Source organism: Pseudovirgaria hyperparasitica (assembly GCF_010093815.1).
Source record: "Pseudovirgaria hyperparasitica strain CBS 121739 unplaced genomic scaffold EJ05scaffold_2, whole genome shotgun sequence".
Taxonomy (NCBI): Eukaryota; Fungi; Ascomycota; class Dothideomycetes; order Acrospermales; family Acrospermaceae; genus Pseudovirgaria; species Pseudovirgaria hyperparasitica.
This window is the reverse complement of record NW_022985550.1, coordinates 1760365-1779885: the sequence shown is the minus strand read 5'-3', so window position 1 is coordinate 1779885 and position 19521 is coordinate 1760365. Positions and strand designations below refer to the sequence as shown.

Below are 19521 nucleotides of genomic sequence, written 5' to 3'. Positions count from 1 at the left end.
CTTACTTTTCCTTCTTACAGCCTCCCACTCTCACCTCTATTCAATCTCAACTTCAATTTCAACCTCACTTTCGCCTCTGAAAAGTCCTTCAATTTCCGTATCATTTTCTAGGCTCTTCCATCATGTCTGACACAAGTATGAGAGACATGGAAGCTTCTGATATCTCTCGCACTTCGCAAGATCCTTCAAAAACCCCTCCCTCTGTTTCAAACCCTCATTGCGATGAAAACATGGAGAGTTTGGAGTCCGATCTGACTGTTCAAGGTGATGTGAGTCAAAATGGCACAGTCGATGTTGAAGCTACACAGACGTCAATGCCGTTGTTCGACCCTAAAGCACTACTCAACCCTAAAGCAACTGTTGCTACGACCCAGAGCAGTCAATCACCATCTCGCAAAGCCAAGCCTGTGCATGCCGGACGCGACTCGGAGTCTCCAGCTGGCACTTACGTTTCATTGATAGAAAAGGCCCATGGCATTGAGCGACGTGAAGAACGACCTGTCAAGCGGCCAAGAATGGAAGTATCGACAGGAGATGAACCGAAGAAGAAAGGTACTTTTGAGAGTGGTAATGCTACCATCCTCGGGCAATATATCAAGGACAAGCGTCATGAAGGCGACCAGTTGCAAGAACCTGTCCTTGCATCGCGACTTGCAATGCCACCTCCAGCTCACACTCCGACAGTAGCGACTACGGACTCTACTATTGATCTTACAGGTAACTTTCAAGAACATTTGCCCTTATACTGTAGACTAACATTTGTGCCATCAGCGGATGATGACGATGAAGTGGTATGCCTTAGCTCAAAACATGATGAAGAGGTGTGTCTGGGAAAGCTCGAGCGGTCATATCTCAATGCGCATCAAATACCCTGCCAAAGGCGAGGTGGTCCGTCAGGATCTCGGGATTCCTGGCCAGCCATCAAGGTCACATTCCAACGTCGGCCTGGCAACGATCTTATGATTCTTGTCAACGATGGTCAGGGCAAATCATTTGCGACTCTGGATCCAAAGACGTCATCCGCACTACAGCCTCTTTTGGATGGGCAAAAACAAGGTAGTAGACTCCGTATTGACGCGAAAGTTGAACCCAGAAAGAAACGTCCTGGCGAGGTTGCGGGCATGCCAACCCATTCGCAGCTCAACCTTCTGGTCATATTGTACTCCCCAAAGTCTAAAGCTGACAGTCTTGGAACCTTTTTGAGCAGGAAGGGCATCTGGCTTCGTATGCCGCCCAGATTCGATAACAACATTGTATACTACAACCCACAAGCCCCTAAAGTTGCCAAAACAAGACTCTCGGAAGGAAGCACCCCACGAATTGTCAGTGGGATCATCAACGCCGGCACCGGATATTACACCCGAACTCAGGAGGAGATACGTCACGATGTTCTCAGTATGTTCGATAGTCTCACAAAGTCAGAGGATCTGCCACAGAAAGAAGCCAATCCCATTATCACGACTAAGCTTCTATCCCATCAAAAGCAGGCCTTGTGGTTCATGCGTGACCGAGAATCCGGCAGTGACGCGAACTGTGATGACAAACGTTCACTCTGGAAAACTCGGATGCGGAGAGATGGTGTCAAGGTCTTCTATAACATCATAACTGGCTATGAGCAGGCTTCCCAGCCTAAACCTTGTCTGGGAGGCATTTTGGCTGACATGATGGGCCTTGGAAAGACTTTGAGCATCCTTTCCTTGATCACTGACACTTTAGAAGAAGCTAAAGCCTGGGCCGATCAAGAACCAGGCTCAGACGGCCTACGAAAAGTAAAAACGACGCTTCTAGTTTCACCCTTGAGCACAACCTCCAATTGGCAGGAGCAGATTGGTCAGCATCTGAAGAAGAATTCAATCAAATATTACCTATACCACGGGCCCAACAGATCGCAGGATCTCGATGAATTGGCCCAGTACGACATCATCATATCTTCGTACAATACAGCTGCGACTGAATTTGGAACCAGCGGCAGACAGAAGCGAGACGCCATGCGGCAGCTCGATTGGTTCAGGATTGTGCTCGATGAAGCACACATGATTCGTAATCAGCAGACTGGCCAGTCCCTGGCAATCTGTGGACTGAGTGCGAACAGGCGATGGGCTGTGACAGGCACGCCAGTGCAGAACCGCCTCGATGACCTCGGAGCCCTCATCAAGTTTCTCAGGATCAGGCCTTTTGATGAAAAGGGTTCCTTTACCACGTACATAATGACTCCGTTCAAACAAGCGGACCCTGAGATTATTCCGAAGCTGCGACTGCTTGTTGATACCATCACCTTGAGGCGGCTCAAGGATAAGATTCATCTTCCTGATCGGCAGGACTTTATTGTGCACCTTGACTTCTCCGATGATGAGCGAGCTCTGTACGATTGGTTCGCTCTAGATTCAGCCAATCGCGTCAAGGCAATGACGGCCAACCGCACACATGGCATCGGTGGAAGAGCATACGCGCATGTCCTCCGCGCGATTCTACGCCTGCGACTTATCTGCGCGCATGGCTCCGATCTGCTCAGTGACGAAGACATGAAGTTGACTGAAGGTCTCTCTTACGGCAATGCTATAGATCTTGGCGACGACGAGGACGAAGATAAGCCTGCGCTCAGCCCCAAGCAAGCTTATGACATGCTTCAGTTGATGCGAGAGTCCGACGAAGATCGCTGCATGATGTGCAACACCAAAATTGGGGAAGAGAACCCAGACGAGGAGCTTGCTGAAAAGGCGCAGAACACAGTTGGACACATGACACCTTGTTTTCACATTTTGTGTCCCACGTGTCTTCCTCTATATCAGAAGAAAGCCCAAGATAAACTAACTTCAGATGGCTACATGGATTGCCCTACTTGTGACCAGTACGTCAAGTACTCATTCTTCGACTTCTGCTTGGACAAGATGAAGGAAGATGAGGAGATGAGAGAGGAGTTGAGAAATAATCCGAAGCTCGCAAAGCAGATGATCCGTTATAGTGGACCACATACGAAGACTAAAGCTCTGATTCAGTCACTAATAGAGAACGAGCAGTGGAGCGCAGCACATCCAGAAGAGAGACCTATCAAGAGGTATATAGCCAAGTCTAGACTCAAGCTCAGTATGCTAATAATCAATCAGTGTTGTCTTTTCGGGCTGGACTAGTCATCTTGATCTTATCGAAACTGGCTTCAAGGAACACCTCCCCTCGGTCCAGTATACCCGTCTCGATGGCCGCATGTCTCGTGCCGCTCGCACTATCGCTCTTCGAGTCTTCCGGGAAGACCCTGCAATCCACGTCATCCTTGTCTCTATTGGCGCCGGAGGCTTAGGTCTTAACCTGACAACAGCGTCTCGCGTCTATGTCATGGAACCACAATATAATCCTGCCGCAGAGGCTCAGGCTGTTGATCGTGTGCATCGCTTAGGACAAGAGAGGGAGGTTATAATCCGTAGATTCATCATGAATGATAGCTTTGAGCTGAAGATGCTTGAGCTACAGAGGAAGAAAATGAAGCTCGCTGAGATTAGTCTTGGTGAAAAAGGAGCTCGAGGAAAGGCAGGTCGCGAGGAAGAGTCTAGGAGGAAGTTGGAGGACCTGAAGAGTCTCTTCCGTTAAAAGAAATGCTACATCTGAAAGGTATCTTTCGATAGCTGGCATGACTCGATCGTACGACTTCATCACGCCCTCGCAACTCGACGGCCAACACTTATGTCTAACCATTTCCATGGTTTGTTCCCTACTTTTTCATTATATCTCGAACAACGAACCACGACAGATCGGTGGTTATCTCTACTTCGCACACGCTAGATCAGCATGCTTGCACACAACGGAGGCTGATTTGTTCACACTTGCATATACCCGGTCCCATATCTTCAATCCCACTATATCATGTATTTATGTTAACGCTTGGACTTGACGAATTTCTTCGTCAAGCTGGCTCTGTCTGTGGACACATCGTCTGTCAGACTGGTGAACGCTTTTGCGTCTGCATTCTATCTTTGGGCGTTTTGAAGTTCACAATACGAAAAGAGAAGGTTTATAGAAGTCGGGCACGAGAAGTGCCTGCAAGAGCATGGGACATGGGCATAGGAGTTTTGCGTTAATGATATCGAAAGCTGCTTCGTGCATACATTAGTAAGGGGAATCAACTTAATTGTGGTTAATACATTGAAGATTATGCTATGAATGCACTTGAGTGTTCCTAAGCTTTTTCGCGAAATCTCTGTGAACAACAGGATCGGCTGATATCTGGTCTCTGGCTACATTGCTAGGCTGTGGGTTGTGGTGGTGACCCTGTGAATCCATGGCTTCCACCATCATACGTTAACACTGTGACTATACAACTACTCAGTATGTCCCTATTCAGAGATCCGTTCAAGTCGCTAATGTTAATTTAAAGTCTCTCGTGCTGTAAGACGCTTGCATTGTTGCTACAGGTGCTGAAAGCCGATGGTCATCCACAGGCGGCTCGGTGAAGAACACATTGAACTTTGATGACACCTAATCGCAGTCTCCGATATAGCGTTGATCATACCACTCGCAGCACACTACATTGTCTGCTTACTTCTGTCGACATTCGACTGTATGAAGCTGGGGAATCTTCCAATGATCCTTGAGTAAATTTTGGAGGGCCTGCGAGATGATTAGCCAGAAAATTCAGAAAATTATCAGCAAAACCTTACTTGTAGTGCGAAGACAAACCTCCTCGGGCATTCAAGCTGCGTCACCTATCCATTCCAGAAAATATTGACTCGCTATGACTCGGAAACATGCTCCTTCATTGAACTTTGTTGCATGACACGAGGCATACAGGAGTTATAGGATGGTCCTGACGCGAATTATACTACAGGTGATAGTTTCTGCAATTCATGAAGTGGTCCTACGATATATGGACCATGAGAGCGCCTATTTCGTCTGAATGAATGACTAGTCCGGTGGATATCATACTGGGAGGAGATGTAAATAAGTGGCAGTATCCGTTAAGCATTCGCTAATGAACATGGGGAACATAAATTTTAAGCTCGTAAGTAGACAGGTTTGTGAGAGCATGTTCACCAGAATATACTTGTATAGGTCTTACATTCTATACTTATTCGTCCAGTGCCTCACACTAAACATTCTAGTCCTATTGCGTTTCTCGACCTCAGCTTTGTTGTCATGGCTATCGTTCATAACGAATGAGTTTCATTTCTACTTTTAAGCGCTTCGAGATCGTTACTAACTAACTAATATGCTGTCTGTAACGTAATCATGGATCAGAATTTGTGTTCCTTATATAGTCGTTATGGGGTATTTACGCTAGTCTACAACAAAACAGGCGTAAACTTGGTCATGACACTGCAATAACAGGTACCGTTTGTGACATTCTTGTTTGTATGAGTCTTACGAACGTACCAGTCATTGATAAAACAGTGATTCATTCGCCTATGATTATTTGCTAACAATTTTTAGATCTCGACATATTTAAACGGCCTCTCCCCGCGTCTTCCGTATTGTGCTCAACCTCCTATGTCTCGAATGTATAGAGAAGCCTTTCCACCTCTGGGGTTTCATTTACAAGATTGATCTTGCTCCCGCGATACATCTACATGCCCCCTAGTCATCACCTACTCACAAGGCAAGACACGACAACGTTGCGCTACGTTGGAACGTCATGACCAATCTTGGCTCCGGCAACGATGTTGCCAAAATCCAATTCGGACATGCTCTCAAGAAAGACTTCCTGTTCGACGAGAAATATATCAATCTCAACCATGGTAACCGCACCTATCTAGTTTTACATGAGTATCTGACATTGTCCAGGGTCCTTCGGGACTCACCCACACCCGGTTCCCACCGCACTTCGATCATTTCAAGAAGCCGCCGAAGCCCGCCCGGACTCTTTCATCCGCTATGACGCAACACGTCTCGTCGACGAGTCCCGCTCCGCACTAGCTCCTCTCCTTAACGCGCCAGCTGATACTCTCGTATTCGTACCCAACTCCACCACAGGTGTCAACACAGTCTTACGCAACCTCGTGTATGACGAAGGTGATGTGATCATCTACTTCGCGACCATCTATGGCAGCTGTGAGAAGACTGTGCAGTATGTCTGGGACACAACCTTGGCCGAGAGCAGAAAAATTGACTATGTGTATCCGGTGGAGGATGAGTGGTTAGTCGAGGAGTTTGAGAGAACGGTAGAGAGTGTGAAGGCTGAAGGAAAGACGCCGAAGCTTTGTATCTTCGACACGGTAGTTAGTTTACCAGGAGTCAGGATGCCGTTCGAACTGCTCGCGGCGAAGTGTCGCAAGCTTGGTGTTCTGAGCTGTATTGATGGTGCTCATGGAGTTGGGCATATCGAGCTCGACATGACCGCGTTAGACCCGGACTTCTTTGTGAGTAATTGCCACAAGTAAGTCTCTCTTTGTTTTCACTTCTATCATGCACTCTCTACAACCATACTACACACAGGTTGACACGAAATAGGTGGCTCTACACCCCGCGAGGCTGCGCCGTCTTCTATGTGCCCATGCGTAATCAACACCTCATCCGTTCTACGCTACCAACATCGCACGGGTATATCCCAAAGCCCAAAGCCGGCGCATCTCCTATCTCTAACCCCCTCCCGACATCCACAAACACCCCGTTCGTAAATGCCTTCAATTTCGTCGGCACTATCGACACATCACCGTATCTTTGTGTTCCAGCCGCTCTGACATATCGTCGATCCCTCGGAGGGGAGTCTGCCATCCGGAACTACTGTCAGACTCTGGCATTAGAAGGCGGTAGACACGTAGCCCACGTCCTGGGCACGCACATCCTCGACAACAGCACACATTCCCTTTCCCGTTGCTGCATGGTAAACATCCTCCTGCCTCTATCCCCCCAACATATCTTCTGCGCCGCTCGAGAGAAGGGAAATGTTCAGAGTGAGGGCGATATTATGGCTATGACCCGGAATTGGATCGAGAAGGTGATGATGGCCGACTACGGGACGTTTATGCCGGTGATGCTGTATGGGAACAAACTATGGTGCAGACTGAGTGCGCAAGTGTATCTGGAGATGAAGGATTTCGAATTTGCGGCAGAGGTGTTGAGAAGTATTTGTGACAGGACTGCGAATGGTGAATCTCTGCAAGAGTAACGGGCAAAAACTCTGAGGTAATTCGGAAAGACTTGGAACAAGGGGCTGTAGATGACTTAAAATGAGGTTTGAAATTTTTCGAGGCATTGTTCAGGGAGGAAAGATGTAGGTCGAATGTGCAAGGAGAGTATTCCAGGCCAAGACTACCCGCACTCGAGTTACCTTTCCCCTCGTTTGCATACTCTGCCTGACCAATAGCAAAGTCACATCTTGCATCTTTACTTCTTTGTTGATATCACACACATATCGTTCATGTACGGGGTAGACATCCTATGAGTCAATCCAATTCAATTGAATTTTAAGTCTCGGTCGGATTCGACTAAAACATTACAATACTAGGACCGTATATCTGAATTGGATTATCAGTTCTAGTAGTAGAATTGAATTTCAATTAGATCTCCATCAACATGAATATGTAACTCTACGTGAATTCTTTAGAAACTCTTATGAAACTCAAAATGGTATTTGATTGTTCGTATAGAGGTAGAAAGACACATGTCTAATATCACTACTAGAGTAAGCTATATATATTGCGATAGGATTATTTTATAACTAACATAAGTAGATAATAGTAAATGTTATACACGTTCGAAAGATAGAGTAAAGTAGTAACTATTAAAAATATAACTATAATATTAATTCGTCGAAGTTTTAAATTACCCCTAAACGCCTATAATGTTTACTTAAATATAACTCTCTATCTGATGAAATAGATAATCGTTCTAACAGCCAATAAGAACTCTTATATTTGATTATCGTAATCACACAAAAACAAATGCAACGACCGGGAATCGAACCCGGGGCCCGGCCAAACTCTATGGGAAGACCGGATTTTACCACTAAACCATCGATGCTGTTAAGCACACTCAATGTTGGGTCGGAGCAGCCATTATACTCCTCATAATGGATGTAACTATGGATAAACGGACACGACTTTTCATCTGACGTTCATTTGCACTAGCTTAACTCTTGACTCCATGTTCCGAACTCCTACACCACGTCGTCGATCCTTTCAACTTCCTACGGATATCTATCTCCAATTCCAATCCTTGCGGTCTAGCCACAGTTATTGATAAGCCTCGCGGTACTGGCTCCCGCGCTGTCTTGGGCTTTGCGACCTGTAGATACTTCGGCGCATCCGCGTTTTCTGATCCAAATATCCTTACAGCCAGCCTCCTCTCCGATATAATACTCTTTACTACGTAGTCTACTCTTAGCATAATCTATTCGTGGTGGCATACCACCTCCGATTTGCTTATGTCACCCTCAATGACATTGTTCTGGTGCGCCGTCCGAACAGCCCGATCTCGTCGGCCCGACACCGTACTTCGACATTCTAAGTAGATAGATCCGTATATACACTTATATGAGGCTCGATGTATTCCATTATGATACTAATCATGCTCTAGCGTCTGATATCTAGGGAAAGGAGTTCTTAAACATTTCGAAATCGATTTAAAGTTATATCAACTTCATGTATATTATTAAGGCATAATATCTCCGTCATCTAATTACATAGAACCGTTGAAATCTTATGTGAATGTATCCTTGTTCGTTACATATTCTAGGATACTTACAAGCCCAATATTTTACCGCTGATTTCGAGGGTCAGAATCTCGTACATATTCCAATTGATGTAATTCACATGGGCTATCAAGGCATTATGTCGAAAACCCTTATTCTTAGGATTAGAATATATATCTCAGATTAAATGCATTTCAGAAGCTTGTTATAAGTAGAGAGAAAAAGATATAAAGTCTCCCCTCATTATACTACTAATATAGAGCTAGTTTATTATAGCTTAGATGGACTGGTTGATTCGTTTCATTAGTATTTGTCCTACGAAAGTTTCTAGTCAGTCTCAGCCAAAAGTAAACCTCTTCATGTGTGAGTATGACACTATCTTAGTAGATAAAATAAACCGACTAAAGATGCAGGATCTGCGTAAGGATCGATAGGAGAGGTGGTAATTAATAAGCTAGTGGACAAGAGAAAAATGGATTTCTCTCGTTGGACTTCCCTGATGAGATCAATAAGGATCAGATACAGAATCCCGATACGATTAGTGGGGCTATATTATTCGCCAATATCATTGCGACGTGGTAAATTCATCAGGCTAAATTGACGCAGAGACCAGGAATGGACGGGGCCTAGGACTTGTGGAAGTTACAATATTGTGATGTCCACTTCCGCCAGCAAACCTGGTGACTTGAGCAGTGACATTAACCATATCTAGAACTCAGCTAGGTCTTATCCTCTTTATGATACTATTGTACTGATCAAAAGCTTATGCAAGCTATGTAACTATGCTTCTATACGATATACACGCTCACGAATCTTAGGATGATCTTCACCGAAGTCATCCTTCGCCCCAAACGCCACTGCTTTTGCGATCTCATAGTAAGATTACACTTAAGATATTACTCACTTATTGCGGCTGGTCCTTCTTGGGCGATTTGGGCTCGTCCCAGTCCTGGGACTGATAGAGCCTCGTTCTGCCAACGACCCCCAGTCGCTCTTCACTCCCAGACCTTCGAAACAGCGTGCTGTGAGCGCCTGTACAGCCTTCTGCACTTCAGGCGCCATTCCCGTACCTAGTAGGCCTACCACAATCTCGGTGAACATTGGTGTGAACTTCTTGAACTCATCTTCAGCAAAGCCTAGGAACCCCTCTAAAACGTTGACAACCACTGGGCGCCAGGTGAGGATGTTGCGTTGTTGTGTCTCCTCATCGAGTTCAATGTAGGACTGTACGATGTCTTCGCACAGTGGAACCAAGGCTGACTCCGTCTGCACGCGGTTGGCGGCACGTTCTGTTGATGTATCGTGGTACATGCGCAATAATATGCTGACGTAGACGGCAGCAGAACCAGACTCTTGCTTGAGTAGATTGGGCGGCTGCTTCATGAATCCTTCTTTAAATAATCGAGTGCGTAGTTCTCGATCTGCATTAAACTTTTTCGCAAAGAAGAAACTCTTTTTGAGCACTTGCATCAGCTGCAATAACTCCGTTGATGGGATCCGCTGATATACCGTATCGTTGGTGAACAGCTCTTGAACAGTTTCTATCATCAAGAGCTGCAACACGCATTTCGTAATGATTTGGTTAAAGTATCTTCGACGAGCAGCTGTAACGACGACCGGCGCTTGTTGTAATTCGCTTTCTGGGCGATAATCTTCGAGTTCAGTGGTCGACTTGCTTGCAGGGTCTCCGCCAGCAGCCTGTGAAGGAACCTCCTCTTTCGACACACTAGATCCCCGCCGAGGTAATGATAGACCATTTATTCCAAGAGGATTTTCGGATTGCGGAAGCGTCTTCTCGTCAGCAGGAATTTCGCCTAAACTAAGCCCAGATAGCGACTGTTCATCTGGTGTCTTGAATGTCGGGGTCTTGTTTGTACCGTTGACTATTGTTTGAGGTGGCGCATACGATGAAGTTACCGCAGAGAAGAGAGCGGTCGCCTCGGTACGGTCGAAGAGCTCTACAAATGCAGACACAATCTGGTTCCAGTGACTCGGGTCAAATTTGTCAACATTCTGCAGTACTAATTGCTGAAGGCAGTTGCTACCGATTCTCGCAAGGGTGTCGTTTTCTTGGCAGATGCAAAGTGTAAGCAGGTCGAGGAAACGATCGAGCATATACTCGAGTGATTCGAAAAAGTGCGTGAACAAGTTGATCATATGCCGAAGTGCTTGTATCATAGTTGTAGAAAGCCATACCGACAGTTCTTCGTGATTCAAAACCTTGGACATTTCCGACTTTGACTTCAACACCATAAAGATGGGATAAAGTAGCTGACGCCAAAGGGTATCCCAGAAGTCTTGCGGGAAGTTACCACCATATCTTATGAGAGTCTCGAAAAGATAAGACAGAGCCCTGTCAAATGTAAGCATTGAATCTAATTGTTGTCATAGTTACTCACCTGGATCGAACCTCCAGGTCTTCACCCGTCATCAAAACGTCATGGAAAGCGAAGAGAACGGGAAACCAGAACTCTTCTTCCTGGGTCTGCCGACTTGGCTGTTTTGGCAATGCCGTTGCTTGCTCCGCTTCCTTCTTGAGCCCCGACTTATGAGAAAGAGGACACTCCGGCGTCCGGAGCATTTTCGGAATGGCAGACTTGAGCGTCTCTATTGCAGACAGTGATTTCTTCTGAAACTTATGGTTTTTGGAGAACTGTGTCAGGCACACTATCAGATCTGCAAAGGCGCCCTGTGAGATTACAACACCAAAACTGCTGTTGTAAACTTGTGTAACGTTGTCAAATGCAAGATTAACAATTCCCTCTACCGATCATTAGCACGGAGTTTACGATATGGATGGACCTCATACCGTAAGGTTCTTGCGCCGCCACGGTGAATACGCCGAACATCGTCTTCCACCCTGACCGTATATTTTGACCTCGCGCCTGGATCATCTGAATCAAGCATCGAAGAACCATGTCTTTGACCATGACGACGTTCGAGTTAGCAATTATATGTTCGAACGGCTTGAGAAAGTCCTTCTGGAATTTGAAGCCGGGTAGTTCCTCGATCTCCATGAAGCGCATAGATAACTGACGCAGGGCGTTCAGAGCGAAGTAGACAACATTAGTGTTGTTGTGACATCCAACTTGATTAAAATGCTCCCCGAGAATCTGCCAAATGTTCGTCCACTCGAAACGCACACGTGTCATGTTGTAGCCACTGATCTCAACTAGTTTCTGAAGACTGTACGTGCGAGGTGATTCGCTTTGACCAGAGGATTGAATTTCTTGCCAACTCACTTGCGTGAGTGCACGAACGAAGTGTACGATAGCCTCTCCTGAGAGGTTTGCAGTGTTCGTAAAGATGCGGTCGACGCTACGAATAATGTCTGCCGATCGGGACTCCTCTGCTATATGTGTTTCGTACACAATGCCACCTTGCGAGCGGCCGCGACCTTTCGGGGGCACTTGAAGGGTTGCCTTTCGTGATGGCGCGTTGACGTTAGCCTTCAACACGTCGGGTACGACACCTTCATCAACACCAGTTGATATCAATTGAAACCTGTCAAGCTGGCTAACACAGGTCAGGATATCTCGCCAGGACTCTTTCAGGTGATCTCCTTCGTGTTGCGCAACATCAAGAAGTACTTTCAATGCCTCAACGTTCTTCGCTTTCATCTCGCTGAGGTTGTACAAATTGGTAAACTTGGACAGAGATTGGACGAAAGCCTGTCGAGGATTTTCTAGATCAAACACGCAAGCTAGACGAATGGCAAGTTTCAGTCCTTCCATGCATAGCCTGACGATTTCAAGATTGTTGGTATCCTGTGCTTGCGCGCTGAGAGCGGTAAGGAACGGCATCCAGGTAACTTCAAGCATTGGTCCGACGTGCTTAAAAGATGTCGCCGGGATGAACTTGGTCACCGGTGCTCTCGCGGCGCCGCGCCGTTGTGCACGTAGTAGATTTTTGTACAACTGTTCGGTTTTATTGGCCATTTCTTCAGATGCCTGCATGTATGCTTCCCTTTGGAGGTCCCTGCCTCCTGCGAGACCCAGACCGGCGGCAATGCCTCCTGTTTGAGCTGGGGGAATTTGCCCAGCATTGGCAGCAGCTTCTTGCTCTTCTTCCAGTACTATCTCATTGTGAGAGATGTCGTCGTATATCCCACGCAGATAGTCTTCCGGAAGATCTGCATTATCGTTGATACCGCGATTGTTTTTAATGAAATCCTCTGGAGTCATCCTTTTGCCCTTCATCTTCTTGCTGTGCTGATCAACATTAAGCATGATTACAGAGTAAGACAGAACATAGGCTGTGTCTGCATTCGCGTATGCGTTTGGGTTACCTGTGATATAGCGTTCTGCAAATTTGAGCATAAATCTGTCAATTTTCTGAGCTTCACCTGGCAGTCTGAAACATTGTAAAAATCGCCGAAGTGCATCCACAAAACGTGTCTTCGTAAAGTCCAGTAAATCGACAAATGCATGCATGATTGCAATGTTTTCTGGATCGCCTTCACCAAGAAATTCACCAAGTGCCTTCTTATCGACAATGGTATGTGTCATGAAGAACTTCGCAATGTCCTGTGGGCTATTGGATTGAATAAAGCCATCCTTGAGCAGTGCCTTGAGACCGCGTTTGGGTTTGTAGTTGAATTGTTTCACGGCATTTGTCAAGGCCGTCTTTCTTTGCTTTTCTCTTTCAATTTGGTTCGGATCATCCTCTGCCATGGGCGTTTGTGCTCCAGAGTCGTCTCCACCGATACTAGGCGAAGGTAGATTGCCTTCCCGGGTGTCGACCGACCCTCGGAAATCTTCTGAAATGCGAGAATCGCTCTCGCGTACCGCAGTCGATGTCGTCGTTGCCTCCTGAGACCAATTCACAAGGGACCGCAGAATCTGAACCAGAGATTCGAGAGCCTCTTGTTTCATAGCATACTCCGGCGGGTAGCCTTCGTCGATATCTTGTGGAGGATGCATTGCAGCAGTAGCCAAAGAAGGGGGAAGAAGACCTCGACTTTGCCAATCCGAACCATGATTGGACTGTTTTGTTCGCTTCTCGCGATATATTTGCTGTTGCGCAGCTGTTACGAGTACCGGGGTGCTCGAAACTCGTGCAAGATTCTCGACAACCCTTTGATACATATTGTCTAGAGCAGTCCTATCGCAATCGTAATTCAGATAGACCTCGACGAGAGCTCGTGGGTCTTCAGCAAGACGCCCGAAAATGGTTAATATGTATTGTTTTTGGAAAAAAGCGGATGTGCGCTTTTCTAGAGTCGCCAGGTATATCTCCTTCAGAAACACCTCTATTTCTTTCTTCAACATGATGCGGAGGTACTTGAGCATTTGCCAGAAAATCTCACAACTAACCTCGAATACGCGGCTGATGGAGCTGGCGCCATTGCGACTTAGGCTCAAACAGAGATACTGCTTGATGGCTTGAATGAATGGTGTTGGTTCATCACTGCTACTGCTTTGTATCGTTGCGAAGGGGGATATGAAAACGGCTATGTTGTTATGGAGAATCGTGTGAATAATGTGCAATGAAAGCAACTTTGACCGCATGCTTGGCGATCGGATATCTTGTGCGTGTTCAACAGGCAAAGGCTTGGTGCTCAGTCTGCACATCGCTCGGAAAACCAGATATGCATCACGAATGTAGATCTCATCTTCCTCGTCGTCGTCTACATCGTGTGGTGCTCCAGAAACGACGCTCTCTTGACCGGAAGCAGCTCGCGATGGTCGTGCTTTGACCCTTGTAACAAGCGTCGGCGCATTGTCATGTATCCTCTCGTCGTTGAAATTCATGCTGTTTTCAAAGCTTTGCAGTGTGATCTTGGGACCAGTATGTTTGTCGACAGGTACATCGCTCGGGTCCTCATTCATATCTGCGTCTCCATCTTCCTCTTGATCTTCATTCGCTTGCGAGCCATCTACGCCTCCAACGCTGCCGTTCACATCGTCGGAGTCTTTGCCAATATCAGGTGCACTCTTGTCCAAAGATGTGCGGGATAAAGTCAGGCGGGATTCCTTTATCAGCAAGCGGGTCTTTACTCTCTCAAAGACCGTACCAACCATCTGAGTCAATGCACCTTGTGAGACTTGTTGGTTCGCACCGGACTTACTTAGGAGAAAGATATTGTACGTCAATCTAACAGCCTTGAGCAAGCCGGCGCCGTGTACCACAATCTTGTCATTCAGTATAGCAGCCAACAAAGACTTGACAATCTGTAGTTGCACATCCACTTGTGTAGCTTCACCTTGAAAGCAATCGCATATTGTGTCAATGGCGCGCTCGATCAGCGGAGTGCCTTCGGAGGCTTCGGTCGAGGGCTGTTCGGCGGGATTCGAGAAATAGGAATAGCTTATGAGTTTGCCGATGCAATCGAGGGCAGTGATGACAATCGAGAACGTAGTCGCTTCAGATGCCAGTTGTAAAGGTAAGAACAGAATCTCTGGATTCAGCCTAGACGGGTCACCACCATCCTTGATTGCCGTCAGGGCCTGCTGAGTGGAGTCCCCCAGTTTCTTATTCCTCTTTGCATCCTTTGATTGTGCGATCGTTTCTAACGCAGTAGTCACAAAGACGAGAGAGCTTCTGGTCGAAGGTCTCGTGGCAGTAGTCGCGGTTGTAGACTGTGAGTCGGTCCTCGGTCGCGCTGCGCTGATATTATTAAACTCGACGAACCGCGGTGTTTCGGGTTCTTGTATCTGGTGTTGTTCCGGTGTCGCTATGGCTGATGGGAGATCGGATCGCACAGACGTATCTATTGCTTGTATTTGGGGTATCTCTTGCAAGTCGACTGGTGACGAGTCCTTTGACTCCGCTTCCTTCTTTTCTTGTCCAAGCGATACGTCTATCATTGTGTCTCCATTCGTACGGATAGGCTCTGTAGCTTCTACAGTCGGCTGATCCTCTGCCATGTTGGCTGTTTTGCGTCGTAAGCCTCAGGAGTTGTCGTCGCGGCGGTGATGCTTAGGATTGCATAATTAGCAGGCGCGGAAATATTCGTGCCCGAAAACAGACCCAATGATTTCAAGATCGTACAGAATAGTTGAAGGTAGAAGCAACCCGGTCAAAAGTCACATAGAATAAACAGTATATCATTATTGAGTACGTACAAGCTGCCAGGATCCCGGCGTCCCAGCCCAGCCCTGGAGCTTAGTCAAGCGGCCACATTTAGCACCAGCGATTTGGCGACGGGCACTAATTAATGCGAGCACATGCTAGATCGTCAATGTAGAGCTCGTATGACATCTGGTCCATTGTAGTCTCACTGTTGAGCTGATCTAGAGTAATGCTGTATGTGCATGGGCAATTGAATAAATATACATACTTTTCCTGAAGGTTGTTGGGCTTTGGACTCTGCCACGCGGGCGCTAAGGAAAAGATCGGGCGGAGCTCCAACCGTGGCCCTGTCCATCTTTCTTGTTGGGCAAGTAATAAACTGCATCTAATACCTACACCGAGTTGCCTGGATAATTTACCTCACGCACACTCCCATCTCCAATTCTCCCCATCTCGACGGGTGCTGTTGTCTGATATATACTTAGAAGCAGCTTAGGCAGGTGCCCTCCCTCCTTTCTCACCTTGCGCCCAGTTCATCCGTTGAGAACTTCTTCTTGCCGACATAGCGGCACCTGTCATCATGTCTGCAGCGCCAGCTATGTTCGCGCGGTCCTCGGCGCAGCTTTGCATGCGAAGCTCAATCGTTGTTGGAGGTGCTCAATCATTCTCCAGAAGTACACAATTTGTCGTGTAAGCTATTTCATTTAGTTCTTGTCGAAGCTTCACAGATTTGAGCTAATCTGGCAATATACAGCAAGCGAACACCAGCACTCGCCGCTCTCGCAAGATATTATGCTTCAAAGTGTCAGTATACAATTGTCAATCACACTCTATCTGTAATCTGTTGGCTAACTTCAGCCGTTTGCAGCTTTTCCTCCGCACACTGTTATCAGCATGCCAGCGCTCTCACCCACCATGACTTCGGGAAACATCGGTACATGGCAGAAGAAGGCCGGCGATTCACTCGCACCAGGTGATGTCTTGGTCGAGATTGAGACAGACAAGGCACAAATGGACTTCGAATTCCAAGACGAGGGAACACTCGCAAAGATCCTGAAAGATTCAGGCGAGAAGGATGTTGCAGTCGGATCCGTAAGCTATAATACTGTCCGAAGAAACTCGAAGACCCGATACTAATACAGATATAGCCAATAGCGATTATGATCGGTGAAGGAGAGGACGTTTCAGCATTCGAATCCTTCTCCGTGGATGACGCCGGTGGTGAGAAGGAAGCTCCAAAGGAAGCTCCTAAGGAAGAAGCCTCCGAATCGTCGGAGCCCCCTAATTCGGGCTCATCGACTGCACCTCCATCGTCTGAATCAGGTTCCTCTTCCATCAAGCCACAAGAGTCTGACTCGACAGGTGGTAGACTCGAAACGGTCTTGGAGCGTGAGTCCACTGCCAGCCCAGCCGCAAAGAAGCTCGCACTCGAGAAGGGCGTGCCGATCGGCCAAGTCAAAGGCTCTGGCCCTGGTGGACGCATCACCGTTCAGGACATCGAAAAGTACAAGCCAGCTGCCGGAGCCGCTACTGGCGCTGCCGCTCCTGCTGCATCATACGAGGACATCCCCGCCAGCAGCATGCGCAAGACGATTGCTAATCGCCTTAAGCAATCTATGAACGAAAACCCCCACTACTTTGTCGCATCCGCAATCTCCGTCAGCAAGCTTCTCAAGCTACGGGCCGCCCTCAACGCTGAGGCTAACGGAGAATACAAGCTCTCTGTAAATGACTTTCTGGTCAAGGCCGTCTCCGTGGCAGCTCGTAAGGTCCCTGCAGCTAACTCGTCGTGGCGTGAAGACGGAGGGCAGACCATGATTCGCCAGCATAACTCAGTTGATGTTTCTGTCGCTGTCGCGACGCCTGTAGGACTCATGACACCTATCGTCAAGAACGTTGGTGCTCTTGGCCTCACCACGATCTCGGGACAAATTAAGGATCTCGGTAAGCGCGCCCGTGATGGCAAGCTTAAACCCGAGGAATACCAAGGCGGTACCATTACAATCTCCAATATGGGAATGAATGACGCAATCGACCGTTTCACTGCTGTTATCAACCCTCCACAAGCAACTATTGTGGCTATCGGCACAACCAAGAAGGTAGCAATACCAGTTGAGAATGCGGACGGCACAACCGGTGTTGAGTGGGATGACCAGATTGTCATCACCGGCAGCTTTGACCACAAGGTTGTCGATGGCGCAGTTGGAGGCGAGTTCATGAGAGAGCTTAAGAAAGTAATTGAGCACCCCTTGGAGATGCTATTATAGGCTTGCTCTATCTTGGGTGGGTTTGTAGAGCGGATCGGGCTGCAATTTAGCCCTTATGTATAGTGTAGGTACCTAGTCTAGCTTCCCCCTTTTCAATCACTCCAGCAGCGATGCATGTGTAACAAAGTAGCCTTCACGAATGGTATAGATTTATTTTAGGTTATATACAAAATGACGCCTCGTGTGCCTGGGTATCTTTGGGTATCTCGAACGCCTATAGAGTATAGTATATCTCACGCTGGTCCTGGTTGCGACCCCGCCCGCTGCGACCGTGCGGGATCATGGAGCTCGTATGGTGGCGGCGGATCTACAGGCACACTGAGTCTCGCTGGTGTGTTTGTGCTGCGCACGGTATGAGCGTCGTTTGCGTCGGCAAGCTCGTCATCCTGTACGCGCGCCTGAGGTCTCCGCTGCTTTGCACCATTCTCTACATCAGTCGTCGCTTCACGCTTCCTGCGAGGTGCCGGCCTACTCGGTTCCTTCGCCTTCGCGCCTGGAATTGTGGAGGATAGTAGCTGAAGGGGCGTTGAAGCTTCGGAAACCAAGCGGCTGTAGAAGTCTCGCATAAACAATTGTGACGCAGAAGGTGAAAGTGTGTCGCGTTCGTCTTCTGAGGTGTCGGATGACCTTGGTGCAGGCGCAAAAAGCTTCAATTTGCCCTCTGATGAAAGCGCGAAGAGGCCACAGATAGCCTTCGATATGCCAGAACGAATGTACTTCGTGTCGAGGGCTAGGTGAGATGAGAGGTAAAGCTCCAACGCTGTAGTGAGAGGCGCGTTGGAGCCGGCGTTCAATTGTTGCCCTCGGCAAACAAACTCGTGCAAGTCGTCTCTTGCTATTGTAATATCGATATGCTTGACGTACTGTGTAAATTGTGGAAACGCGAGTTGAATCTGAAGTGGTTTTACAATGTCTGGTATAGTCTCTGGCGATTCATGATCGGTGATGTGGGCGAGGAGAGACTCGAGTGACGACAATAGAAACTCTGAACGAAACTTCAGGGGAGAGATTCTGGTATCGAATGTGGTGGTGAGGTATTCTAGCACGACTTCGCGGACGGGCTGTGGCATGCGGAGGAGTAGAAGTGGCATTGAAGTGAACCCATTCGGAGGTGGTTTGCTCGCTGGGTTTCTTAGGAGTAGTCCTGTATGCGTTGTCTGCAAGTACTGCAGTTGAATATGTATTCCACGGGTTACTTCTGGAGATATAGGTTTTCCACCAGGCGCAAGATCGTCCGACATTTCGTCGTGCTCGTCGCTTGCGTGTGTCTCTTCCCATGATGCCTCGTCGCCTATCAGATCCCATGTACAGCTTTCTAGAGGTCCGAGGTTTGCTATTGCATTATCCGTGGCTGCGACACCGATGTGCACACCACGGAGGGTGTCTCCCTTTAGCACATTGCGCAGTCGTCGCGCATGCGATCGTAAGCTTGCATCGAGGAGCAGTTGCGAACGACCGTGGTATAAAGGAGATATGCTGTACACATTAAATGTCGAGCCATATAGAGGGTACTGCGGGACTGCATCCATTAGGTGCTGAAGGAATTGACCTGCGCAAAACAACGCGACGGGAGGCTATTTAGCAGTGCTTCTTGGGTAATTGTATGTTATGATCTACGGCTTG

At 47.6% G+C, this 19521-nt stretch overlaps 5 protein-coding genes and 1 non-coding gene across 6 annotated transcripts; 3 read left to right on the top strand and 3 right to left on the bottom strand.

Annotated features, from left to right (window-relative positions):
* Positions 1 to 122: 122 nt before the first annotated feature.
* EJ05DRAFT_497017 (uncharacterized protein) lies at positions 123 to 3582 on the top strand (the record flags this gene model as incomplete). The annotated part of the gene is made up of 3 exons (XM_033746487.1): positions 123 to 717; positions 772 to 3055; positions 3105 to 3582. The coding sequence occupies 3 exons, from the start codon at positions 123 to 125 to the stop codon at positions 3580 to 3582; spliced, it is 3357 nt and encodes a 1118-aa protein (XP_033604601.1).
* A 1787-nt stretch (positions 3583 to 5369) lies between these two features.
* Positions 5370 to 7435, top strand: EJ05DRAFT_473079 (PLP-dependent transferase). The gene is made up of 3 exons (XM_033743316.1): positions 5370 to 5723; positions 5770 to 6361; positions 6436 to 7435. The coding sequence occupies exons 1-3, from the start codon at positions 5621 to 5623 to the stop codon at positions 7091 to 7093; spliced, it is 1353 nt and encodes a 450-aa protein (XP_033604600.1). The 5' UTR covers positions 5370 to 5620; the 3' UTR covers positions 7094 to 7435.
* Positions 7436 to 7869: 434 nt separating this feature from the next.
* EJ05DRAFT_t17 lies at positions 7870 to 7947 on the bottom strand. Its single transcript has one exon. It is a non-coding gene; the product is annotated as a tRNA-Gly (tRNA).
* Positions 7948 to 9274: 1327 nt separating this feature from the next.
* Positions 9275 to 15663, bottom strand: EJ05DRAFT_507729 (uncharacterized protein). Its single transcript, XM_033747952.1, has 3 exons — positions 11427 to 15663; positions 11017 to 11380; positions 9275 to 10970 (listed from the first exon to the last, which is right to left on the bottom strand). Exons 1-3 carry the CDS (start codon positions 15484 to 15486, stop codon positions 9518 to 9520), a joined length of 5877 nt encoding a protein of 1958 aa, XP_033604599.1. The 5' UTR covers positions 15487 to 15663; the 3' UTR covers positions 9275 to 9517.
* Positions 15664 to 15865: 202 nt separating this feature from the next.
* EJ05DRAFT_473078 (dihydrolipoyllysine-residue acetyltransferase component of pyruvate dehydrogenase complex mitochondrial precursor) lies at positions 15866 to 18139 on the top strand. The gene is made up of 4 exons (XM_033743315.1): positions 15866 to 16321; positions 16386 to 16435; positions 16500 to 16723; positions 16780 to 18139. Exons 1-4 carry the CDS (start codon positions 16212 to 16214, stop codon positions 17896 to 17898), a joined length of 1503 nt encoding a protein of 500 aa, XP_033604598.1. The 5' UTR covers positions 15866 to 16211; the 3' UTR covers positions 17899 to 18139.
* Positions 18132 to 19427, bottom strand: EJ05DRAFT_535412 (uncharacterized protein; the record flags this gene model as incomplete). Its single annotated transcript, XM_033749247.1, has 1 exon — positions 18132 to 19427. One exon carries the CDS (start codon positions 19425 to 19427, stop codon positions 18132 to 18134), a length of 1296 nt encoding a protein of 431 aa, XP_033604597.1.
* Between the last annotated feature and the right edge of the window lie 94 nt (positions 19428 to 19521).

What these genes read in the sequence shown, in the direction of transcription:
- EJ05DRAFT_473079 (XM_033743316.1), top strand. Translation starts at nt 5,621, where the DNA reads ATGACCAATCTTGGCTCCGGCAACGATGTTGCCAAAATCCAATTCGGA. An exon ending in ATATATCAATCTCAACCATG is followed by an intron (nt 5,724 to 5,769) that starts GTAACCGCACCT and finishes GACATTGTCCAG; the next exon opens with GGTCCTTCGGGACTCACCCA. An exon ending in TTTGTGAGTAATTGCCACAA is followed by an intron (nt 6,362 to 6,435) that starts GTAAGTCTCTCT and finishes GACACGAAATAG; the next exon opens with GTGGCTCTACACCCCGCGAG.
- EJ05DRAFT_507729 (XM_033747952.1), bottom strand. Translation starts at nt 15,486, where the DNA reads ATGGCAGAGGATCAGCCGACTGTAGAAGCTACAGAGCCTATCCGTACG. An exon ending in GGCGGCGCAAGAACCTTACG is followed by an intron (nt 11,381 to 11,426) that starts GTATGAGGTCCA and finishes AATGATCGGTAG; the next exon opens with AGGGAATTGTTAATCTTGCA. An exon ending in GACCTGGAGGTTCGATCCAG is followed by an intron (nt 10,971 to 11,016) that starts GTGAGTAACTAT and finishes TACATTTGACAG; the next exon opens with GGCTCTGTCTTATCTTTTCG.
- EJ05DRAFT_473078 (XM_033743315.1), top strand. Translation starts at nt 16,212, where the DNA reads ATGTCTGCAGCGCCAGCTATGTTCGCGCGGTCCTCGGCGCAGCTTTGC. An exon ending in AGAAGTACACAATTTGTCGT is followed by an intron (nt 16,322 to 16,385) that starts GTAAGCTATTTC and finishes GGCAATATACAG; the next exon opens with CAAGCGAACACCAGCACTCG. An exon ending in AGGATGTTGCAGTCGGATCC is followed by an intron (nt 16,724 to 16,779) that starts GTAAGCTATAAT and finishes ATACAGATATAG; the next exon opens with CCAATAGCGATTATGATCGG.